The 23,004-nt window shown below is 37.8% G+C and overlaps 2 protein-coding genes and 1 long non-coding RNA gene across 5 annotated transcripts in view; all 3 read left to right on the plus strand.

Moving 5' to 3' along the window:
• The first annotated feature begins 2,426 nt into the window (after positions 1 to 2,426).
• On the plus strand, positions 2,427 to 15,982 carry fyb1a (FYN binding protein 1 a). 3 transcript variants are annotated; one of them, XM_082171106.1, is made up of 18 exons: positions 2,427 to 2,445; positions 5,737 to 6,304; positions 7,837 to 7,969; positions 8,517 to 8,584; positions 8,811 to 8,833; positions 9,080 to 9,120; positions 10,231 to 10,390; positions 11,052 to 11,211; positions 11,381 to 11,486; positions 11,586 to 11,596; positions 11,742 to 11,796; positions 13,059 to 13,105; positions 13,427 to 13,493; positions 14,912 to 15,011; positions 15,087 to 15,249; positions 15,332 to 15,362; positions 15,651 to 15,685; positions 15,782 to 15,982. In XM_082171106.1, exons 1-18 carry the CDS (start codon positions 2,443 to 2,445, stop codon positions 15,802 to 15,804), a joined length of 1,794 nt encoding a protein of 597 aa, XP_082027232.1. In that variant the 5' UTR covers positions 2,427 to 2,442; the 3' UTR covers positions 15,805 to 15,982. The 3 variants fall into 3 exon arrangements, with proteins under 3 accessions (XP_082027232.1, XP_082027231.1, XP_082027233.1); XM_082171105.1 differs by lacking the exon at positions 2,427 to 2,445 and adding an exon at positions 3,183 to 3,298; XM_082171107.1 differs by lacking the exon at positions 2,427 to 2,445 and adding an exon at positions 3,568 to 3,676.
• Positions 15,983 to 16,536: 554 nt separating this feature from the next.
• Positions 16,537 to 23,004, plus strand: part of rictora (RPTOR independent companion of MTOR, complex 2 a) — a 37,759-nt gene continuing 31,291 nt past the window's right edge. The window contains exons 1-5 of the mRNA XM_082171042.1: positions 16,537 to 16,633; positions 16,769 to 16,816; positions 17,673 to 17,770; positions 22,588 to 22,652; positions 22,793 to 22,924. Coding sequence (XP_082027168.1) covers positions 16,564 to 16,633; positions 16,769 to 16,816; positions 17,673 to 17,770; positions 22,588 to 22,652; positions 22,793 to 22,924 — 413 coding nt within the window. The 5' untranslated portion in view covers positions 16,537 to 16,563. The remainder of the gene's footprint in view (positions 16,634 to 16,768; positions 16,817 to 17,672; positions 17,771 to 22,587; positions 22,653 to 22,792; positions 22,925 to 23,004) is intronic.
• On the plus strand, positions 17,781 to 19,314 carry LOC309499760. The gene is made up of 2 exons (XR_014206332.1): positions 17,781 to 18,580; positions 19,110 to 19,314. It is a non-coding gene; the product is annotated as an uncharacterized lncRNA (long non-coding RNA).

Below are 23,004 nucleotides of genomic sequence, written 5' to 3' on the forward strand. Positions count from 1 at the left end.
GTCTGGAGATATTGAGTCCGAGTGGACCATGTTCTCCACCTCCATTGTCAACGCGGCCATTCGGAGCTGTGGCCGTAAGGTCTCCGGTGCCTGTCGAGGCGGCAATCCCCGAACCCGGTGGTGGACACCGGAAGTAAGGGATGCCGTCAAGCTGAAGAAGGAGTCCTATCGGGCCTGGCTGGCTTGTGGGACTCCTGAGGCAGCTGATGGGTACCGACGGGCCAAGCGGACTGCAGCCCGGGTGGTTGTGGAGGCAAAAACTCGGGCCTGGGAGGAGTTCGGTGAGGCCATGGAGAAGGACTATCGGTCGGCCTCGAAGAGATTCTGGCAAACCGTCCGGCGCCTCAGGAGGGGGAAGCAGTGCCCTACCAACGCTGTTTACAGTGGAGGTGGGCAGCTGTTGACCTCGACTGGGGATATCACCGGACGGTGGAAGGAATACTTCGAGGATCTCCTCAATCCCGCCGTCACGTCTTCCATTGAGGAAGCAGAGGCTGAGGGCTCGGAGGCGGACTCGTCCATCACCCAAGCTGAAGTCACCGAGGTAGTCAAGAAACTCCTCGGTGGCAAGGCACCGGGGGTGGATGAGATCCGCCCTGAGTACCTCAAGTCTCTGGATGTTGTGGGGCTGTCTTGGCTGACACGCCTCTGCAACATCGCGTGGCGGTTGGGGACAGTACCTTTGGACTGGCAGACCGGGGTGGTGGTCCCTCTTTTCAAGAAGGGGGATCGGAGGGTGTGCTCCAACTATAGGGGGATCACACTTCTCAGCCTCCCTGGGAAAGTCTATGCCAGGGTACTGGAGAGGAGAATCCGGCCGATAGTAGAACCTCGGATTCAGGAGGAACAGTGTGGTTTTCGTCCCGGTCGTGGAACACTGGACCAGCTCTATACCCTCTACAGGGTGCTGGAGGGCTCATGGGAGTTTGCCCAACCAATCTACATGTGCTTTGTGGATTTGGAGAAGGCATTCGACTGTGTCCCTCGCGGCGGCCTGTGGAGGGTGCTCCGGGAGTATGGGGTCCGGGGCCCTTTGCTAAGGGCTATCCGGTCCCTGTACGACCGGAGCAGGAGCTTGGTTCGTATTGCCAGCAGTAAGTCAGACTTGTTCCCGGTGCGTGTTGGACTCCGGCAGGGCTGCCCTTTGTCGCCGGTTCTGTTCATAATTTTTATGGACAGAATTTCTAGGCGCAGCCAGGGGCCGGAGGGGGTCGGGTTTGGGGACCACACGATTTCATCTCTGCTCTTTGCGGATGATGTTGTCGTGTTGGCCTCATCAGACCAGGACCTCCAGCACGCACTGGGACGGTTTGCAGCCGAGTGTGAAGCGGCTGGGATGAAAATCAGCACCTCCAAGACCGAGGCCATGGTTCTCAGTCGGAAAAGGGTGGCTTGCTCGCTTCAGGTTGGTGGAGAGCTCCTGCCTCAAGTGGAGGAGTTCAAGTATCTTGGGGTCTTGTTCACGAGTGAGGGAAGGATGGAACGGGAGATTGACAGGCGGATCGGTGCAGCTTCTGCAGTAATGCGGTCCCTGTACCGGTCTGTCGTGGTAAAGAAGGAGCTGAGCCGCAAGGCGAAGCTCTCGATTTACCAGTCAATCTACGTTCCTACTCTCACCTATGGTCATGAGCTGTGGGTCATGACCGAAAGGACAAGATCCCGGATACAAGCGGCCGAAATGAGCTTTCTCCGCAGGGTGGCTGGGCGATCCCTTAGAGATAGGGTGAGAAGCTCGGTCACTCGGGAGGAGCTCAGAGTAGAGCCGCTGCTCCTCCACATCGAGAGGGGTCAGTTGAGGTGGCTCGGGCATCTTTTCCGGATGCCTCCTGGACGCCTTCCCGGGAAGGTGTTCCGGGCATGTCCCACCGGGAGGAGACCCCGGGGAAGACCTAGGACACGCTGGAGAGACTATGTCTCCCGGCTGGCCTGGGAACGCCTCGGTGTCCCCCCGGAAGAGCTGGAGGAAGTGTCTAGGGAGAGGGAAGTCTGGGCATCCCTGCTTAGACTGCTGCCCCCGCGACCCGGCCCCGGATAAGCGGTAGAAGATGGATGGATGGATGGGCTTAAGGTAGTCCCAGACTAAAATGCATGTTTGAGCTGTTTTAACTGAAAGCAATATCTTAAAATATGTCAGTGTCATTGTTTTGTCTCAAGATGCACAGCAGTAATGTTTTTTTCAAAGGCACATTTATAAAAGCTACTTAAATGCCCTAATTGAACTAAGGCCTAATCCTGTCTGTGAAACCGGGACATCGTGTAATGTAATCATGTCTATTTTCATTAACCCTAACCCCTCTAGCACATTGTCTTTGGCACATGAGTGTTTCATGAAGTAGACCTGGAAGTGCTTGGTTGTGGATGTACAGCTTGCTCTGGTGATAACTGGGGGCTGTGTGGAGGGGTGACAAGGTGCTGGAGGGCTTCTTTCCTGTCTTTGATGCTATGGTAATTCTCCCTCCACTTTGTGCGACGTCTGCCCTTTTCTCTCTTACTGAGGCCATTGATTAGTTTCTTCCTTTCTGACTCCAGGTCCTTCCTGTATTTTTCACCTTCCTTCTCTAAATTTTTCTGTCTCCTCTCTGGGTCTGCATCACGTCCCATAAATTAAAGTAAAATTGCTCAACTTTTCTGATACTGGTGTTCCCATCATGCACTGGGCCTTGAATGATTAATGAGGTTGATTTTGCACTGTTTTCCAGCTGTATTTACACTATTTTATCATTGCTTTTCTTGTTAGGATTTGTAACTTGCCATTTTGTGACATTTGGAGTTCATTTTCTAGTCAAAATGACAAATTCAAACACAAAAACGATCCATCAAATGTTACCGTCATTGTGTATTGTCTACCAAGTATTGAGGTCTCTGCGTTCACTCAATGCGTAACTGCTGATGTGTAGATGTGGTGTCTCACACAATATCTATTTACTCAACCTTTTACTAGCCAAGTTAAAATTCCTTATTTTCTTTGTTACTTTCACTTAACTTAGTTAAGTAGAATTTACTTAATTCCATATGTGAAATTTACTTAAAAAATATTCGTGCAAAAACTTGCAAAAGTAAATTTCCCTTATTGTTTTTTTCAGTGTCGTCTAACGGGTTTGGAGCGACACGAGGGAGAGTAAATGATGACAGAATTTTCACTGTTGGGTTGAAACTAACCCTTTAAGCCATTTAGGAGAAAGAAAAAAAGTTGTGGCAAAAAGTTTTAGTCATCATTTCTTGTGCATGTTCAACCACACTCCTTAAACTCATCAGACAAACTAATAACCAAGTGGAAGTTGTTCTGTTCGTCATTATGGTGAGTCCCACTTGTTTGCTCTAACAGTGATATTTGTGAAACACTTGTGTGGCGTTTAGAATTAGACGACTGACCTTTATACACGGCCCGTCTAAACACCAGATATACTATTATTATCATTATTGTTCGTATTAGAACAGTGATCTTATCATTGTTATTTGACCATCTGACCTGAGTTTGTGTTGTTTCTCACACTAAATGGCTGTCAATATTAAACCTGACCTCAGATCAGGGATGTTATGCTCGATAGTGAAACACTGGTTACACCTCTTCCTTATTAAAGTTATAGAAACGTGCATGCATTTCCTTTGGGTGTATTTGTGATTCTCACCAGTTTCTGAGCCGCTGTACTTCTACACACACTTATGTGCTGGCTGGGTGAGTTTGCAGAGAAATATTGCTGCTTTATTTTAAATGAGTTGTCTTTTATTTCGATTTTTTGACTTTTCTGTTGATTTAGTTCTTGATTATCTTGATTATACTTGTGTTAGTGCAGTATATTATGGCAGATGCCTTCAATACTTGAGGATTTTATTATGTTTCTTATTACGATTGATTACTAGTTTGAAGATGTGACTGATAAGAAACATACAATAATATTCGATCATATAGCTGCATTTTGAAGAAGCAGATGACAGTATAACAACTCTGTGTTTTTCACACTTGTGAATGTAAAGAGTGGCTAGTGTAAAGGCACAAAGGTGTGAATTTAGACTGTTTTCACAGCTTCTTTAAAAGTTCAGAATGTTTTCATCTGTAGCCTGTTCAAAGAGGTTTGCTGCATTAATTATAATATTAATGATTATTGTAAATAAATAAATGTTGTAAATATATTTTATATATAATATATATTTTAAATTTTTTCAAATTTTCTGGAGAAAATGAGTTGTTGACTGTGTAAAACGCACTACCACAATGCTGGGAGTGGTTGCTAAAGTGTTCAGAGTGGCTTTTAGTGTGTAAAGGTTATTTACTGGCATCAATGGTTCCTTAAAGAACACTGTGAAAAAAATAGTTTCAACTTAAAAAAAAGTAAGTGTTCTTTATGTAGTGTAAATGTATTTTATTGTAAAATAAATGTACACTTTATTGTAGTGTAAAAAAAAAAAGTAAGTGTAAATTATTGCCTTAAAATGTTAAGTTCAGTCAACTTGAAATGTTTTCAAATGTTTACTAATTTGCATATTCATGAATCCGCATATACTAAATGAAGCAAGGGTGTAGAGTTACATTCAAGATATTTTAAGGCATGAAAAAAAAAAAAAAAAAATCGAGTTTTTTTTTTTTTATATGTAAAAAGCTCCATCAAATGTTACCGTCATTGTGTATTGTCTACCAAGTATTGAGGTCTCTGCGTTCACACAATGCGTAACTTCTGATATGTGGTGTCTGACACAATATCTATTTAACCAACCTTTTACTAGCCAAGTTAAAATTACTTATTTTCTTTTTTAATTTCACTTAACTTTGTTAAGTAGAGTTTACTTAATTCCATATGTGAAATTTACTTAAAAAAATATGCGTGTGAAATTTTACTTTCATTTTTTTTGTGAGTAAAGGTTCTGGCTTCAATGGTTCCTTAAAGAACACTGTAAAAAATATTGTTTCAACTTAAAAAAAGTAAGTGTTCGTGCTGCCTTAAAATTTTAAGTTCAGTCAACTTGAAATGTTTTCAAATGTTTACTAATTTCCATATTCATTAATCCGCATATACTAAATGAAGCAAGGGTGTAGATTTACATTCAAGATATTTTAAGGCATGACCAATTTTATTCAAGAATTTTTTTTTTATATATATGTATTTTTTTTGTGATCAAAGATGAGTTTTAAGGGATACAATTATTGTCCACAGGGGGACTTTAAATATGGAAGTTTCAGAGGAAAAACATTCTAAGTCCCCCTGTGGTGAAAATCAAGTTTTTATTGTTGTTTATATGTCTATGTGGTGTTTTAATATGATTTAAGACAAACCATGTGCAAATTCATAAGTCGACACCATTGCTGAGTATTTTCTCCTAAAACTGCAGTGAACCAAAGACAGTCTCAAAAACACGGTTTGAAATCGCTGGTGTTTCTGACGTCTCAAACTAACTTGTAACCAATCAGATCAACGTGTGATCGTGAACGAGTGGATCTCTGAGCTGGTGTGAGTGAGTGGAGGCGGGGCTAATTTGCTAATTTAAATTCATAGAACCGCGTATACTAAATGAGGCAAGGGTGTAGAGTTACATTCAAGCTGTTTTAAGGCATGAATGATTTTTTTTCAAGGAATTCCTTGTCATTTTGATGATCAAAGATGAGTTTTAAGGGCTAACATTATTGACTACAGGGGGACTTTAATAACATTAACATGTAAGTTTGTGCATTGACTTATGTTAACAAATGAAACTTTATTGTACAGTGTTACCAATGTTTCTTTTATATTTGACTTCTTTTAGGCCACATGCTCTAATGTACAAGCTCTGATGTCTCGCTTTAACTCACTGGCTGGTGAAAGTAAGTTTTCCCAACCTAATCAGAGCAATCAATTCAGGAGCACCAGGACTGAGGACCAGAATCCACTGTTGATCCCCAAGCCGGTGAAACTCAAACCTGTGGACATGCATAAAGGCGCAGGCTCCAAGCCTTTCCCTAAACCACTCATGGTCAAACCCAACTTTACAGTCAACTCTTTAGAGACTAGATTCAATCCTCAAGTTTCTAGCAACCCGCTCTATAGTGACTCGAGAAGGGATGCTGTAGGAGCGAAGCTGCCCAATAGAGGTCAAAAGGAGAACTCGTATACACAATCCCTTTCTGCAGGAGCCGGACCCTGGACTCCTACAAAACCATCTGCTATGCAGAAACCTGTTTTTCATAAAGACATCTCTGCAGCGCCGGGAACTGCTACTGATGATTTGTCAGTGCCAAAAACGAAGTCTCTCCCCAGTGTGTTTGCTTTAGGAAAGTGTCCTGCCAAACCAGAGAGACCTCCACATGTTAACCTCAACAAGTTCAGAGGGAACGGTAAGACATGGACATCACCATATGGGTTCATTCTTTTTAAATGTCTAGAATTATGTGAGTGTACAACTAAAATACAGTGGTGTCAATAAGATTTTAGACACTTACACAACTGTTCAAAAGTTTGGGGTCAGTAAGTTTTTTTGAATGTTTTGTGAAAAGTCTCTTAAGCTCATCAAGGCTGTATTTATTTGATTAAAGGTGCTCTAAGCGATGTCACGTGTTTTTTAGGCTGAAATTTTTTTTTGTCACATCCAGCAAACATCTCTCTCCTCACTATCTGCTAGCTGCCTGTCCCCTGAACACACTGTAAGAAAACGCGGTCTCTGTAGACACCACAGGCTCCACAAACGGCAAGAAAAACAAACTGGCCCAGCCTGGACCACGGAACATAACAAACAGTATTCCAGCCAATAACCGACAAGAATGATTTGGGGGGTTAGTGCGTGTGCACATGAAGGGGGGTGTGGGGAGTGGAGGAGAGAGAAGCATGAAGAGGGAGCTTAGCTAGAGGAGAGATGTCCTAGACAACAAATTATATTCTCTTGAATCTTGATATGGCCGACACACGACAAAAGAGACGACATTCCGATGAACAAATAGCAAAGAAGAGGGAAAAAGGAGAAGGAACACGAAGTCACGAATTTACATCGGGGGAGGGGACGGGATGAGGAGGAGGGAGGGTCGAGCTTGTCTCAATTTTGTTTGACTTTGACAATACTTCGAATGTCAACAAGAAGTGGCGTCACCCAACTTCGCTTAGAGCACCTTTAAATTACAGAAAAAACGAATATTGCGAAATATTATTACAATTTAAAAGAACTGTTTTCTATTTTTTCTAAATGCAATTTATTCCTGTCATCAAAGCTGAATTTTCAGCATCATTACTCCAGTCTTCAGTGTCACATGATCCTTTCATTCTAATATGCTGATTTGCTGCTCAAGAAATATTTCTTGTTATTTTCAATGTTGAATTTTTGGGGGGAAATAGAAATCTTTTGTAACATTATAACATTCTTTGTTATCACTTTTGATCAATTTATTGTGTTCGTTGAATGATTAAAGTATTCATTTCTTTAAAAAAACATTACTGACCCCAAACTCTTGAACTTAATTTTAAATCACTTAAAAATGTCTGAATGTCAGTGCATTATATAACAAAATATCAAAACAAGTGTCAAAAAATGTATACATTCCACAATATATTTTTTTAAGATACTACAATAATAATAATGAACAACCACATTTGACTTTAAAATAAAGACATAAAAAAGTATATTTTGCATAAAGAAAATGAATCCTTTAGTAGGACCATTCAGGATGCATTCATAAAGTGTGACTCAAATGTCCAAATACTTTTTTGGGCCTACCATATTCTTGTCTAAACACCCAAAATCCATTTCCCTGAGCTGTGAAATATAACCTATATTTAAAAAAAAATTAAGAGATTACATTTACAGACTCATGGACAATTCAGTGTCTAACAGTTTAGTTTTTGTCGCTTCATGTTCTGTTTCCATCTGCTGGTTCATCAGTTATCAACACCAATAATCCTGAGCTTGATCCTGGACTTTTCCCCCTCCCACCGCCACCGGAACGCCTGTCAATCACATCTATGACTCCGCCCCCATCACCAGACTTCACACTTCCACCTGCTCTCCCTCCACTGTGAGTGCTGACTTTATGAGATGCACGTAAACACAAATCTGGAAATACATACAACATTACAATACAATACAAAAGAGTGTCATGAAATAATAATTACTATTAATTAGCAAATTTATTGGGACATGGTACTATAGTAATACCATGGGGATTTAGTAGCGAAATACACTCAAAATACTTTGAGTATGAGAAAGTACTATTTCAGTCTTTCTACTTCAAAATTTCATATTTAATTCACTGTTACTTGTTTCTTTGAATTATTTGTGAAATTTACTAGCAATTTCTGAGTAAAAATAGTTTCAAAGTAAAGCCTACACCATTTGTGTGTGTGTGTGTGTGTGTGTGTGTGTGTGTACGTGTACCTTGACATTTAAATACCATGGTACATGAATATGGTAGGTATGAACTCATAGTTTTTTAATTTCATGGTACCACTGCTGTATTTTGAGGTAATGCAATAGTACAATTGCATGTATTATCATTAACACAAAGCTGTGAAGCAGAAATTCAAAAGCAAGGTTGTTTTTACTGTTTGTTCTGTTGTGAACAGGGATCAGACTCTCCAGGAGGATTTGTACGATGATACGGACACCATGAACAGGACACAGACTTCACTAGGTCTTCAGAGAGAAGTTATATAAATTAGTTTCAAATTAACATTTGATACATACAGTAACCCCAATTAAAAAACTGTATTAATTACAAAGATATCGACCTCATTTTAAAGAAAAAGCACATTCAAGCATCACATGAAATGACATTTATAGGTGTTACTTTAATATTATTGCGGAGGGTTTTTAGGTCTTTTTTCAAAGTCTGTAAACAACTCTCTTTTCTGTTTTAGGTAAAAGCAGCAATGACCACGAGGTAAGGATTGTGTTTGCTTAAGCTGACAGCTCGTGTAGAGCTGTTTTAAATAGCACATCAACATCTCGCTTGCTAAAACACTCGGTAAAAATAGTCTGCAAAAGAACCAGCTTCTCAAAAGGAAATGAAGGCATTGACAAGACAGTCATTATTACAGACTGAAGAAAATGATTGTGTAAATAAAACACAGAATTTTTAAGATTAGTTCATTTTAACTTTTACCGTCTCTGTTTGTTTCTTGCGTAGGAGTCGGGTGAGGAGATATACGAGGATCTTGACAGCAACCGGTGAGATCTCTTATTTAATTGTGGTTGCTAAGTCAAGCATTATTATTACTCAAACTTAGAATTAGTGATTTGAACAAACTCCTGAACCAATAAAGTATAAAAGGCAAAGGTCATGTTATGCCCTTGTACAAAGTCTTGATTTTGTTTTTGGGGGGGTTTTTTTTCATGCTTGAATGTTCAAAAAAACAAATTATTTTTCACAAATTTGACACTGTTGCAGCTCCCCTCTTCCCAGTCTGTCAGTAACACTCCGTTTAGTCCCTGTCTCTATGAAGCCCCTCCTTCTGAAAAGCTCAATGTGCTCTGATTGGTCAGCTGGACCAGTGTGTTGTGATTGGTCAACCGCTTTGTGCATTTTGGTAATGTCACGCCCCTCACCATAACTGTGAGTTTCAACACACTACTAACACATCTCAATCAGGCCTCGTCCCCTTTATTTTGAGTATGCCTTGGGTGGGAATTATTTAAATGAGGAATATTGTGACGTATTCGTTTCTGGAAGAAAACTGTGAGTTTCAGGGAGTTCAGAAACAGTGCACACTGATAGAGAGAACAACTGCTGCTGGAGAGACTTTGTGCTTTGTAAGTTTGTAGACATTGTTAATGCTCAAACAGCAACATTACACACTAAAGAAAGTAGAAAATGTAAAAAAGCATAATTGATCCTCTTTAAACACAGCATTAAACTGAAGTTGTGATAGTCTTTTCTTCCCTATTGTGATGTATATCCGAGTGAAATGACTTTTCAAACGAGAAAAAATGTAGGGTGGGACTTGATTTTGTCCATGGGGAATTGATTGGATGGTTGTGGTTTGCTATTGGTGGATCTCATGTGAGTGACATGTTGCCCCGCCCCCACGCCAGTGAACACATCATCAGAGAAGAGATTGTTCATTAGAGAAGTAATTTTCAACAAACTTGTGAACCATCACCCATCGTAATAGCAAGTTCTGCACCGACAAATGCCACTCACATTTTCTTCAGGAAATCTGGTTACTCTTTAGCAAAGTCTGCAATTCAATTGGTCTCAAATTTTAATATGATTAATGAGATAAAAGAAGAAAAATACTTACTCAAAACTCTTCTAATGGAAAGCTTTCCTCTACACAGGCCTGAAGACAACAAAGAAACGGTGGAGGAAAAGACGACAAAAGAATCAAAAGAACTCAAGAAAAAGCTCGAAAAAGAAGAGAAGAAACGCTTGGAGCAGGAGAAGAAAGAGAAGAAGGAGCAAGAGAAAAGGCAGCAGGAGGCCAGGAAAAAGTTTAAAGTGATTACAAACAGCTCAATACTGGATATCTCTGTTTTGAGATTATGTGGGGGGGTTTATTTTCATGAATCTCACAAAACCTGTCAAGAACATGCCTGGAGACACGTTTCACCTCAAAATCTAAATTATATTTCAGATTAGAAGATTTTTTTTTAGGATTAATACATTATTTTTTATAATCATATATCATTTTCTTTACTTTGTCTTTACTTTGATATAATGCTGATAATGCTGGTTCATGCTGATTTTAAAAATCATGTTATTACCAAAAATTTGAATTTGTGGATAGAAATCGTTCTTAATTTAAGTTATTACATTTGTGTGTGTGTGTGTGTGTGTGTGTGTGTGTGTGTGTGTATTGGGATTTACCCATCTCTCCCAAAAATGCTGGGTTGTTTCAACCCAACTTTGGGTCAAATATGGACAAACTCAATGGCTGGGTCACGTTTTGAAATTACATTTTTAACCCAACGTTTGGGTTTGTCCATATTTGACCCAAAATTATGTTAAAACAACCCAGCATTTTTTCGAGACATTAAGTAACTGGAATATTTTTGTGTTTATAAACTTTTTTTAATTTATTTTTTAATGAAGGCTAACATTAGTAAGTGGTATAGCGATGGCTATAACTTCACCATCACTGTAATTTCTGCTTGGCTAGATCAAGGGTACGATTGAGGTAGTTGACACAGTGAAGGCCAGAGTGGACCACAAAGGTGGGAAGAACAAACTCCCACTGAAGCAGGGAGAGACCATTGAAATCGTGCGCAAAACAGAAAACCCGAAGGACTACTGGCTCGCCAGGAACACCGAAGGCCACTGTGAGTTGATCTGCCACACTGCACTGGATTTACACACAGCATCTAATATATGTATATGCTGATATGTCCTGTTAAACTGAACATGCTCAGTCTATATTAGACTGTCTCTTCCTCGTTGACTAGCCATGGTTAGCTGCTATTGGTTGTGTTGGTGTGTTTTTCCATACAGATGGTTTTGTGAAGCCTGACACTCTAGATGTGCGTGGTGAAGTGATACACACACAGGATGGACAGGAGGTGTATGATGATGTGGGTGGTGTTGATGAAGTCAATAAGTAAGAGAGTAACTAGTACACTTATTTAGATTATTAACATTATTGAGGTTAATTTATTATTTATGTTTTAACTAAAAAAAAAACATCTATTTTTTTCAGTCTACCAGATGGTAAGCCATTGCATTATACATTTAATAAATATAAATGAAAATAACATTGCAGTCATTTACTGAGTGTCAAGTGAAGGAAGCGTAAAAGGATATTCATTCTTTTTGTTTCCCCTTGTTCACAAATGTGTCATGTGACTACTGACAGCAGCTGAGTGTGAAGATATTTATGAGTGTGCAGAAGATACTCCAGCTGATTTCAGGTGAGTTCATTTTTCTTGTTCAAAAGCTCTTAATATTTCACTAAAACCGGTATATGCATCTAAGCAATCAATGACAGCACTTTTCATTTTTTTCTATTTGATTTAAAAAAACAAAACGTTTTAAACCTTGATTCTCTTTTCTAGTACTTTTCTAGTTTTTGTATTTATATATATATATAGTGTGTGTGTGTGTGTGTGTTAGTGTGTGTATATTCCTGTGATGGTAAATCTGAGTTTTCAGCATCATTACTCCAGTGTCAAATGACCCTTCAGAAATCATTATAATATGTGACCCTGGACCACAAAACCAGTCACAGAGCAATTTTATGCAATTGAGATTTACACATCACATGAAAGCTGAATAAATAAGCTTTCCATTGATGTATGGTTTGTTAGGATAGGACAATATTTGGCTGAGATACAACTATTGAAAATCTGGAATCTGAGGATGCAAAAAAAACGAAACATTGAGAAAATCTCCTTTAAAGTTGTTCATTTATGTTCACGATTGTGCAGCATTCACTCACAAAAATACATGTTTTATATATTTACGGTAGGAAATTTACTAAATATCTTCATGGAACATGATATTTACTCAATATCCTAATGATTTTTGGCATAAAAGAAAAATCGATAATTTTGACCCATACAATGTATTGTTGGCTATTGCCACAAATATACGTGTGCGACATGTGACTGGTTTTGTGATCCAGGGTCACATATGCTGATTTAGTAATCTTGAAAACAGTTTTTAATGGAAACTGTGATACATTTTTACAGGATTATTTGATCCAGCTTTAATTTGAAATGGAAATCTTTTATAATATTATAAGTATATTAACTGACACATTTGATCATTTTAATGCATCCTTGCTTGCTGAATAAAAGTATTTTTAACCAAATTGAGCAAATTATTGAAATCAACATTTATCTCTAAATTTAGGGGATTTGAGCTTATGTATAATAAATACATATTGTATAACAATAAATAAATGTTATTGTATTTTAAATTATATTAAATAATGTTTCAAATGTATATTAAACATTATATTTGTGTATAAATACACACTGTTTTATAAAATGTAAAAAAAGAATAGTCATATTTGTGGTAAAAAAAATAAAAATAAACACTAATCTGTGCAGCTTTCACTCTGATAGGTGACAGTCTAAAGTCCTTTTTTAGAAAACAAATATTATTTAAAGCACCTTTGACCTTTGTGAAGCGCATGTGGATTTACTGGCAGTTTTCTGTCATTTTGCAGCTTCCTCCCTCCACCCCCTCCAGCTGAGTTTGAATTTAATGTTATGGGTGAGTAATACTCACTTTAACTGTTCATTAAAATAATATTAATTTAGTTCATAATCTAAAAGCACTGTATTTCATTTAACATTTAGAAATGCTTCAACTGTAATGTTTGCTCACTCCTATTTAAGAGGAACTCCTGTTTCTGTATCTTAAACTGTAGAACATAGGTTTGATTCCCTGGGAATACATGATCAAAGGAAGTACAAATCATATTTTGGATGCAGTGTAATTCACTTTGGATAAAAGCATCTGTCGGGTGCATTAATGTAAATGTAAATGCTCCACCCAGAAACCCCTGAGATGTTTTTGGTTTATGCCCAGCAGATGCCACTGATGACACGTATGATGATGTGACTTCAACAGACTTCCCTCCACCTCCTTCTCCTTGCAGGTTACTTCATACATGTTACAAAAGAAGAACAGCAGACACACATTTTCATCCACATGTTGTTTTAGGAGGTCGTCCATTTAATTAGAATGGGCAACGAGGTTACTTTAAGATCATGACTATAAACTTTGGCCTTTTACCACAAGACCTGCATGGTCTATTTTCTGTGAATCCTTGAGTTTTAGTGCTTTCAAGTCCTCTTGGGGAGTTAATATTTATGAGTTGTGAAGTCGTAATTTAGATTTAAGGTGCGTTCAAGTCATTGTCGTCGAAGCACGATGGCGGCGTACCTTCTCAACTACAAAAAAAATACAGAAATACATTCTAGGAAATGACCAAAGCACTGTAAACATTGTTACAAATTTGGATTTAGATTTATCGGCCAAAAAAATTGTTTATCAGCTTTCAAATATAAAGATTTATCGGTTATCGATATCGGCCCAAATGTTCATATCGGTGCATCCCTAATTGTTATATTCTGATGCTATCACATTTTGTGAAGGCGATGAGCTTATTTTGGTGTAAATAAAAAAAGTCTGACAATGTCACTTCCAAATAATTGTAGGTATTGTGATATTCCGCCATGTTTCTCACTGACACTCGTAAACTCAAGACTTAAAGAAAATCCTAAGCTTCCAACTCGCAATTACAACTTCATGTGTGTTCACTTCGTAAATACGATCTTTCTGACATGACTTGAACGTGCTATTTTTCCTGAATCTAGAGGTATCATGGATTTTCATTTTTTCCCTCATGTTTTGTATCCACAGATCTATTCTATCATTGTTACTTTCTCCAATAGTTTGGACCTGATTAGTGTTCCTTGTGGTTCTATTTAACCTACTATTATCATTCATCATATTTTTTCTCTTTCACCCCAAATTTTGGCAAGTAACTGTTCTTGTGATGTTACACAAGAGTTCAAATGTTTTTGAAAGAAGTCTCTTCTGCTCACCAAGGCTGCATTTATTTAGTTAAACATTACAGTAAAAACAGAAATATTGTCAAATATTATTACAATAATTCAGTTTTTTATTTGGAGATATTTTAAATCTAATTTATTCCTGTGATGCAAATCTGAATTTTTAGCATCATTACTCCAGTCTTCAGTGTCACATGATCCTTCAATTTATTTATTGTCACTTTTAATTAATTTAATGCATCCATCCTTGCTGAATAAAAGAATCGATTTCTTTTTTCTTTTTTGAAGTTAGTATGTGTAAACTTAAACATACAGGTTTGGCACAACTTGAGGGTGAGTTTTTATTTTTGGGTGAGCTATCCTTTTAAGTGATCCGACTTAAAATGTGCACCTGTTGAATAATAAAAATGGCAGCTTCAAAATGATGTCAGTGACTTTTGCACCACTCAGATGTAAAAAATCATGTTTGTATCTTCTTTTCTTTTCTTGTTCACTGCAGTAATCCAAAGTTCTCCTCAACAAGCAATACAAACGTGATGGACCCAAAGAAAAGGAAAAAGTTTGAGAAGGAGGAAAAAGAGTTTAGGAAGAAGTTCAAAGTAAGACACACACTATTTTAGCTGCTGGTGTGAAATGATTCTGTATACTAACCCCCTTACTGCCTCTTCTTGCAGTATAATGCAGAAATCAAAGTGCTTTATCAAGCTACTGTTCTCCCATCACTGTCTGTGAAGAAGTTTGGTAATAAAGACCTGCCGATAAAACCCGGAGAAATGATTGATGTGATAGTTCACCCTGTAGATGACAAACTCATCTGCCGAAACAGCGAAGGGAAATGTGAGTTGATATAAAACCTGTGCTGAGATGCACATTACAGCCGAATAGGAAACTGTTATTAAATAGTCTCTCTCTGTTTCAGTTGGCTATGTGTCTGCTGCTAATTTGGAGCAGTAAGTACAGGCTTCTTGTTCAGTTCTATTTCTATTCTGGTGCATCCTTTTGCATGTAAAATGTTTTGTTTTTTTCCACACCTATCAATAGCTACAGTTTTTGCTTCTTTTTTTTTAAGCACCCCTGACTCATTTGATATGCCTAAATATTTGTGAATATTAGTGAATTTTGAGTAAATATTGTGTACAATTCAGCAATTCCATCAGCTCTCTTGATATTAAAATGGTTTCGGCTGATCAGTTGACCACAACTTCATATTTTTTGTCTCACTTCCTCTCCTCTCTAAGGGACGGATCTGTTTATGATGATGTTGGTGGTGATGGTAAGGTTTGACTTGCACAGGCACAGTTAATGAATATGTATTTAGTTTACATCCTTTTACTGCAATTCATTGTTTCTACTTCATCTTGTGTTACAGAGTGCATCTACGACAATGATTAAGCACGGATCAACTCATCTAGCATGTTTTCATCACTTTGAACATCCTTATTTGTCATCGATCCTTTCATAAAAAACAATGTTTTATCATTGTTTGAGAATGATATATAGTGAATATTATACATTGTATATACATAGTGACCTCAGTAAGAATAAAGAAATGTGATAAAAAAACTGTAAACATGTCGTTTCTTTCATGAATTGAATGTTTTGCTCTAACAACTTTAACTAAAATGTAAAAATGTACACCAGTGAAGCGGCATTTGAATTAAAATGTACATTTAAAATAAAAATGTCCACATGTGACACCCCAAGCCACCCAAAAAGAAGTTTTGACGATGGAAAAAACAAAGCCTGTGCTTGAGACTGTCTGAATGTTAAAAAAACAAGTTTATAATATTATTCTACATATAATAATGTTATAATATTTTAACGAACACTGAAACTTTATAATTAAACACAGTGTGTATATGAAGAGTTCAGATGCAAAAGCCTCTAAGTGCCATCTGAAATTTTCTTCTAGAATCAATGACAATTTTTTTATCAAGCTCGCATTTTTTAATTCAGTAATTTCATTTAAATGGCAATGAAAATGACCTATTAATTGTCATTTAAGTGAAATTACTGAACTTAAAAATACGAGCTTGATAAAAATGATCATTCTAGAAGAAAATTTCAGATGGCACTTAAAGGCATCTGACGCCCAAGATAATGAAAGAAAAAGTAAACCTCGCGAGAGTTTACGAGAGTTCCGGTGTTGTGATGATGAACGTCCCTGCCAACATGGCGGTCAGCATCCGCGGCCGTCCGACCCGGAGTGTACGGATGAGAGGCAAGTTAACGGCACCCACACCACCGTCACCATGCGCAGCAAGCTCAGTTTAAATCCCTTCGCTTGTGCAGTTTCCGTTAAGCCTCGGATAAGGGATTACTATGTCTTTATTGTTTCGTTTTTTGTGTTTGACAGGTCGGAATGACAGCGGGGAGGAGAATGTACCGCTGGATCTTACGCGGGGTGAGAGTCATCATAGAGATCATAAGGAACATCTTATTAGTGTCTTTCTGTAATAATAACAACCAGGCCATGAACACATCCCCCTTAAATTCAAGAAATTAGCGATAATAATTTCCCATCTCCTCTCTCTGGCCTGCAGACAGGAGAATGAGACTGAATAAGATGTTGTCTGTCTCAAAAACTAATGGGTTTCCTTAATAGACTGCATTTTTTTGCGCCTGTGAAGCCTCAAATATGCTGTCTAGCTAGGCAGCTCACTAGGATTTGGGACCTAGCTGTTGTTTTGATCTGTAATGCACAGCCCCATCAGTTTGTGTTGTCCAGTTAGTAAGCATGTCAGCAGAATAACTGCAGTGCATTTATCTCGGTTAGGCTGTCGGTAAACAAACATGCGTCATGATGCCTTCATATCTTCATATGCTGCCTTATAAATCTGTTTTTAAGGTTTCAGTCTCTGATTCATGTAAGCTGGTGGGTATTAAATGCAGAAAGTCTTTGACCAGCCTTATCTTGATGAAACTTGAAGTGACGTCTCTCTTGAGAAATGTACTATTTAAAGACTAAGACTAATCTTGAAAATGTAAAAAATCACTCTCATACAAGATCCTGAGAGATTTTCTTGTGAGTTCTGCACAGGGGAAATTATGCTTCATAGTACATACGGCGATAAACTATGTGATTGTGTATTTACATTATGTTGTAATTTTAAGAGTTTTTAAAGAATATCAACAAATGTAATAAACATTATAAACATATTTTCCAGTTGCACTAAAATATCTGATATATTACGTTCCACTGGCTATTAACCTTATTGTGTTTTAAAGGATTTTAATTTGATTGTTTATGTTTTCCACAGAACCCTCAGATAACCTGCGTGAGATCCTTCAGAACGTTGCCAAATCTCATGGGGTTTCCAACATGAGGAAGCTCGGACACCTGAACAATTTTGTTAAGGTAGTGCAACTTTTATTTATGCTGGTTGTTGTATGATTTCAGCTATGAGAAAACATCATGACTAGTAGGTCTTACACGGAAAATACCACAAAATAGTAAATATAAACATGGTAGAATGTGTTAAATGGAGCTGAGAATACTATAATCTTACCAATTTGCCGAAAGCAAATTTCCCCAAAATACTTGCAATCAGTTTTTGAGTTCTGTAGGTGTAGATGTTAAGTGGCCGTGATCATGACCTGAACTGCATGGTCTCATGTTTGTATTGCAAAAGCTTTTTAGGAAGCAGGGCCATCAATTGGGTATGGCGGCTGCCATAGCTTGGCGTCCTGGTCAGGTCAATACAAAGTAATATTTTTATTGCAGGATTAACAGAGTTTTATTAGTACGAGTAACATATAATTTGTAATTGTTTAATGAAAGAAAGGAAAAAAAACGTGAATTAAAGCGATCTGGTTGTTATATTCATGTCACATGAGTTCAACGGCGCTGCAAATGTGTCTATTTACAACAGGATTTTGCAGCGTTGCGTATTGTAGCCAATCACAGGCATTTCTGTTGAAAATAATGACCAATCAGAGGAGTTACCAGTAGTGAGAATCAGCTCAGTATTGGTCAAAAAGCTGAATGAGTTTGTTTTGTGCAAGTTTTACTCGCGCACAAATCCTCTCATAATACCAAACAAAGTGGACACGATGTAAATAAAAGATTCAGTGTGAAGTTTAGTCAGATTCATTGATTAAACCTGGAGTTTTCGCACAATTATTATTAAATGAAGCGCTCTTTACTCGCTGGCTGTCTTGTTAGGGAGTGAAGATGGCTAATGAGCAAATAAGTGCTCCTCTGTCGCCATCTAATTATGTGGTAATTATGGTAATTATGTGTCTTTTTTTTTTTCTTACGGTTTAAAATAGGTGTTTGTATTTCATCAAGTGTTTGTTTTCGGACAATCTTTGGAGGATGAACAAAAAAAAATTTTTGGTCATCACATTTAAATTGGATAATATTCAGACTTTTGAGCTTTAAAGCCCCCGTGAACCGGAAGTTGCGAACGACTTTTCTCCAGTGTTGTGACGTATTTCCAAGTGAAAGGGAATATTGAACAGAGGGCAGGGTTTTACTGTAGCGCTCCTCCTCTCCATCTCTGCTCATAGCAGACTAACGGTTTGAGGGGAGTGGTTAAGCGCTTTCAACCCAAGCCGTCAAACTGACGTCATCAGAGAAGGAACGCCATTCCAGACCGGAAGTAACTTTTCAGATTTTGATTAAAGATTACCACGGCAAACAATTTTTTTCTGTGTATTAACTTGCACGGATTAATTGTTCACCACAAGACTAGTAATATGCGCTAACAAAGTAAATAGGGTCAATTCTGATTTCATGTCGACTTTAAGTGCTGGAAAAAGTTTTGTGTAGTATTTAAAGTCCTTATAACAGTGGTCTATAACTTTCTAATTTGCTGTGGCAGTGATGCACATCACAAAATAATAATTAGGCTTGTCACTGCATCAAATTGTTGTAAATTGAACAAAAGTTTCATAATTCCACATATAACAAATTAATAACTTCAATTTACAGCAACTAAAAGTATATCCAACTTTGTCTGCTTACCGTACAGTATACTCACATAAAGCAAGTAAACATCTCAACGGCTTGATTGTTTATATTGTCACAAAATGTAAACTATTTTATCGCACATCTCTAATCTGCTAAATGCGACTACAAGGCATTAAGATATTATAAACATTACATCACCATGATTTTCTGTTACTACTAATCTAAACAATGGACAAACAAATAAATTTGACTTGACAAAGATTGATTTTGGAGTCAATAAGGTTGAGATACACTGTTTTAGAATTAGTTAATTATTTAATTTTTGTGTAATGTTTGGCCTGGTCCTGTAAGAAGATCTGTTCTGTAACATGGTAAACAGCAGCAGACTGTGTGTGTGTGTGTGTGTGTGTGTGTGTGTGTGTGTGTGTGTGTGTGTTGTCCATCTTGGCCACCCTCCTCGCACTTTCACTTTCTTTCTGAGAGAGTTTGTTTTGTGTGTGTGTGTGTGTGTGTGTGTTTATCTTGGGTGCCCTTCTCTCACTTTCACTTTCTTTCTGAGAGAGAGAAAACTTTCTTTGTTTTGTGTGTGAGAGTTTCATCTCAGTGTGACTGAGGTCAAACCTTAAGACTGTTAGTGCAGTTTTTCATGTGTTAAATGTTTTGTGTGTGTGTGTTTAAGTGTTTCTTTGGTGAATAATAACTCAAACGGTGTGTGTGTGCATGAATACCGTGTATGGCCTTTTAAGGATGCTGAGATAGAGGCGATGTAATCCTCTCCGAGGGTCACACGACCCCTTCAGACTTCCTGAGCTCTGACATCATCATAAACACATGCACAGCCTGCCAATGTCATCACACTACTGCTCAGTAACACACACAAACATCTTTAATAGACACAGCACACTTATTTTACACTGTGCGGTCAGCTTAGTGCAATTGTTGATGTGTCTGTCTTACATTTTAGTTTTGGGTTCAGTTTATGAAGCTCATCATTACCAGATGATGTTTTGCATCTTTGATCATATTCAAAACAGCTTTGAGAGATTTGAAAAAGGAGGACTTTTAAAGAATATTATACATGTGTATTTGTACACATGTATAAGGAGACCATAAGTCTGAGTGGACATCCATGACATGCGGAGTCCCTCAAGGCTCAATTCTTGCGCCACTCCTTTTCAACCTGTATATGCTCCCAATGAGCCAAATAATGAGAAATAACCAAATTGCTTACCACAGCTATGCAGACGACACACAGCTCTACTTAGCCCTATCGCCCAACGATTATAGCCCCATTGACTCCCTGTGCCAATGCATTGATGAAGTCAACAGTTGGATGTGTCAAAACTTTCTTCAGTTAAACAAAGACAAAACTGAAGTCATTGCGTTTGGAAACAAAGATGAAGTTCTCAAAGTGAACACATACCTTCACTCTAGGGGTAAAACAACTAAACATCAAGTCAGGAATCTTGGTGTGACACTAGAGTCAGACCTTAGTTTCAGTAGTCATGTCAAAGCAATAACTAAATCAGCATACTATCATCTGAAAAATATTGCAAGAATTAGATGCTTTGTTTCCAGACAAGACTTAGAGAAACTTGTGCATGCTTTCATCACCAGCAGGGTAGATTATTGTAATGGACTCCTCACTGGCCTTCCCAAAAAGACCATAAGACAGTTGCAGCTCATACAGAACGCTGCCGCTAGGATTCTGAGCAGAACCAGAAAATATGAACATATCACACCAGTCCTCAGGTCTTTACACTGGCTCCCAGTTAGATTTAGGATTGATTTCAAAGTATTATTACTGGTATATAAATCATTCAATGGCCTAGGACCTCAATACATTGCAGATATGCTCACTGAATATAAACCCAACAGATCACTCAGATCATTAGGATCATATCAGCTAGAAATACCAAGGGTTCACTCTAAGCATGGTGAGTCTGCTTTTAGCTATTATGCCAGCCACAGCTGGAACCAGCTTCCAGAAGATATCAGATGTGCTCCTACAGTGGTCACATTCAAATCCAGACTCAAAACACTTCTGTTTAGCTGTGCATTTACTGAATGAGCACTGTGCCGCTGTTCGTCCGACTGTTTGTACTGTACTGTATTTTACTCTATTTTTCTAAACTGTTTTAATTATTCTTATTTCTTTTAATTATTTTAATTTCTCCTATGTCAGCAGGGCATTTAGCCCGAAACTGTAAATGCCCACTCAGAAGGTGATAATGTGAAAGTGATTAATGTGGGTTTGAAAGTAGAACAGTATTTAAATGACGATATTAAAGTTTTCGTCTGAGAAAGAATGTGAACGCAGTGCTAAAGTGCTAAAGAAAGTGAAAAGAACGTGTGAGTAAATGAGGGAGAAAAGAAAGTTAAAGGAAAGTTGATAGATGGAAGTCGTAAGAAGATTGAAGGTTAAAAGAAGGTTGAAAGATTTAAGTCTTAAGGGAATCCTTTGAAAGAAAGATCTATAATAAATATTCTTTTTTTATTTTTTAAAAGTACTGTATTTTATTTTATTTTTCTAAACTGTTTTAATTATTCTTATTTCTTTTCATTATTTTAATTTCTTCTATGTAAAGCACTTTGAATTGCCATTGTGTATGAAATGTGCTATATAAATAAACTTGCCTTGCCTTGCCTTGCCTATTTTCTTTCCTGGATGCTTATTGGTCTAAACAGTGTTCCAGTTGCTCTAAAATACCCAAAATATTAGCAGCAACTGATTACCTTTGTATGCCAGAAACTAGGCCTAGATCTAGTTCTAGTGCAATGTTGACACTAATCCAAATAATGTTGTAAGGAAAATCCTTTTTCTTTTTTTAAATTCTGTTTTATACTCATTTTGTGTCTGACAAATCCTTTAACATTGACTAATAATATTGCTTAATATTATTACCTTTGTTAGCACTTATTTATAAAAAATGTAAAGGGTTCTGGATGATCCATGTTCAAAGCTGTTGAATTCCGGATTCTTTGATTAATAGAACATTTTTAACTGTCATTACTGTCACTTTTGATCAATTTAATTGTTTTTTGCTGATTAAAAGTAGTCATTTCTTTTGAAAAAACAAACAAACAAACTTTTAAACGGTAGTGTATTCTGTGAAATCGATATTAATGCATAAATGGATATAATGCATATATATGCATATAACTATAAATTTGTGATTAGTACTATTAAACATATTGAACATTGAAATCAAGGATTTGAATGTTAATAAATATAATGTGTCTCTCTCGTTCTCTCTTAGCTCCTGAACAGTGTAAGTCACTGTGAAGAGAAATTAGGATTTACACATGAGGAAATCATAATTTGGTAAGTTTAACAGTAGAACTTTCTCTTATTCTGTTCCAATAGCTGGTCACTGACTACATAGACAGCATCCATCATGGAATATCACAGATGAATGATTTGGTGCGCTCTTCTTGTTTCTCATTCTGTCTTTATCGTTTTAGTCTGCGTGTGGCGTTGCTGAATGAGGTGAAGGAGGTTCGGGCTGCAGGTTTGAGAGCGCTGAGGTATCTGATCTGTGACAGCAGCATCCTCCAGAAGGTTCTTCAGCTGCAGGTGGATTACCTGATCTCCAGGTGAGCTCGCACTCCTGCTTAACTTCCTCAGTGTCTTCACGAAACAAAGAGACGATGTAGATATCCTACTGTCTTGTGTC

Source organism: Leuciscus leuciscus (assembly GCF_965113295.1).
Source record: "Leuciscus leuciscus genome assembly, chromosome: 5".
NCBI lineage: Eukaryota > Metazoa > Chordata > Actinopteri > Cypriniformes > Leuciscidae > Leuciscus > Leuciscus leuciscus.

What these genes read in the sequence shown, in the direction of transcription:
- fyb1a (XM_082171106.1), top strand. An exon ending in CAACAAGTTCAGAGGGAACG is followed by an intron (nt 6,305 to 7,836) that starts GTAAGACATGGA and finishes CTGGTTCATCAG; the next exon opens with TTATCAACACCAATAATCCT. An exon ending in AGTTTAGGAAGAAGTTCAAA is followed by an intron (nt 15,012 to 15,086) that starts GTAAGACACACA and finishes CTCTTCTTGCAG; the next exon opens with TATAATGCAGAAATCAAAGT.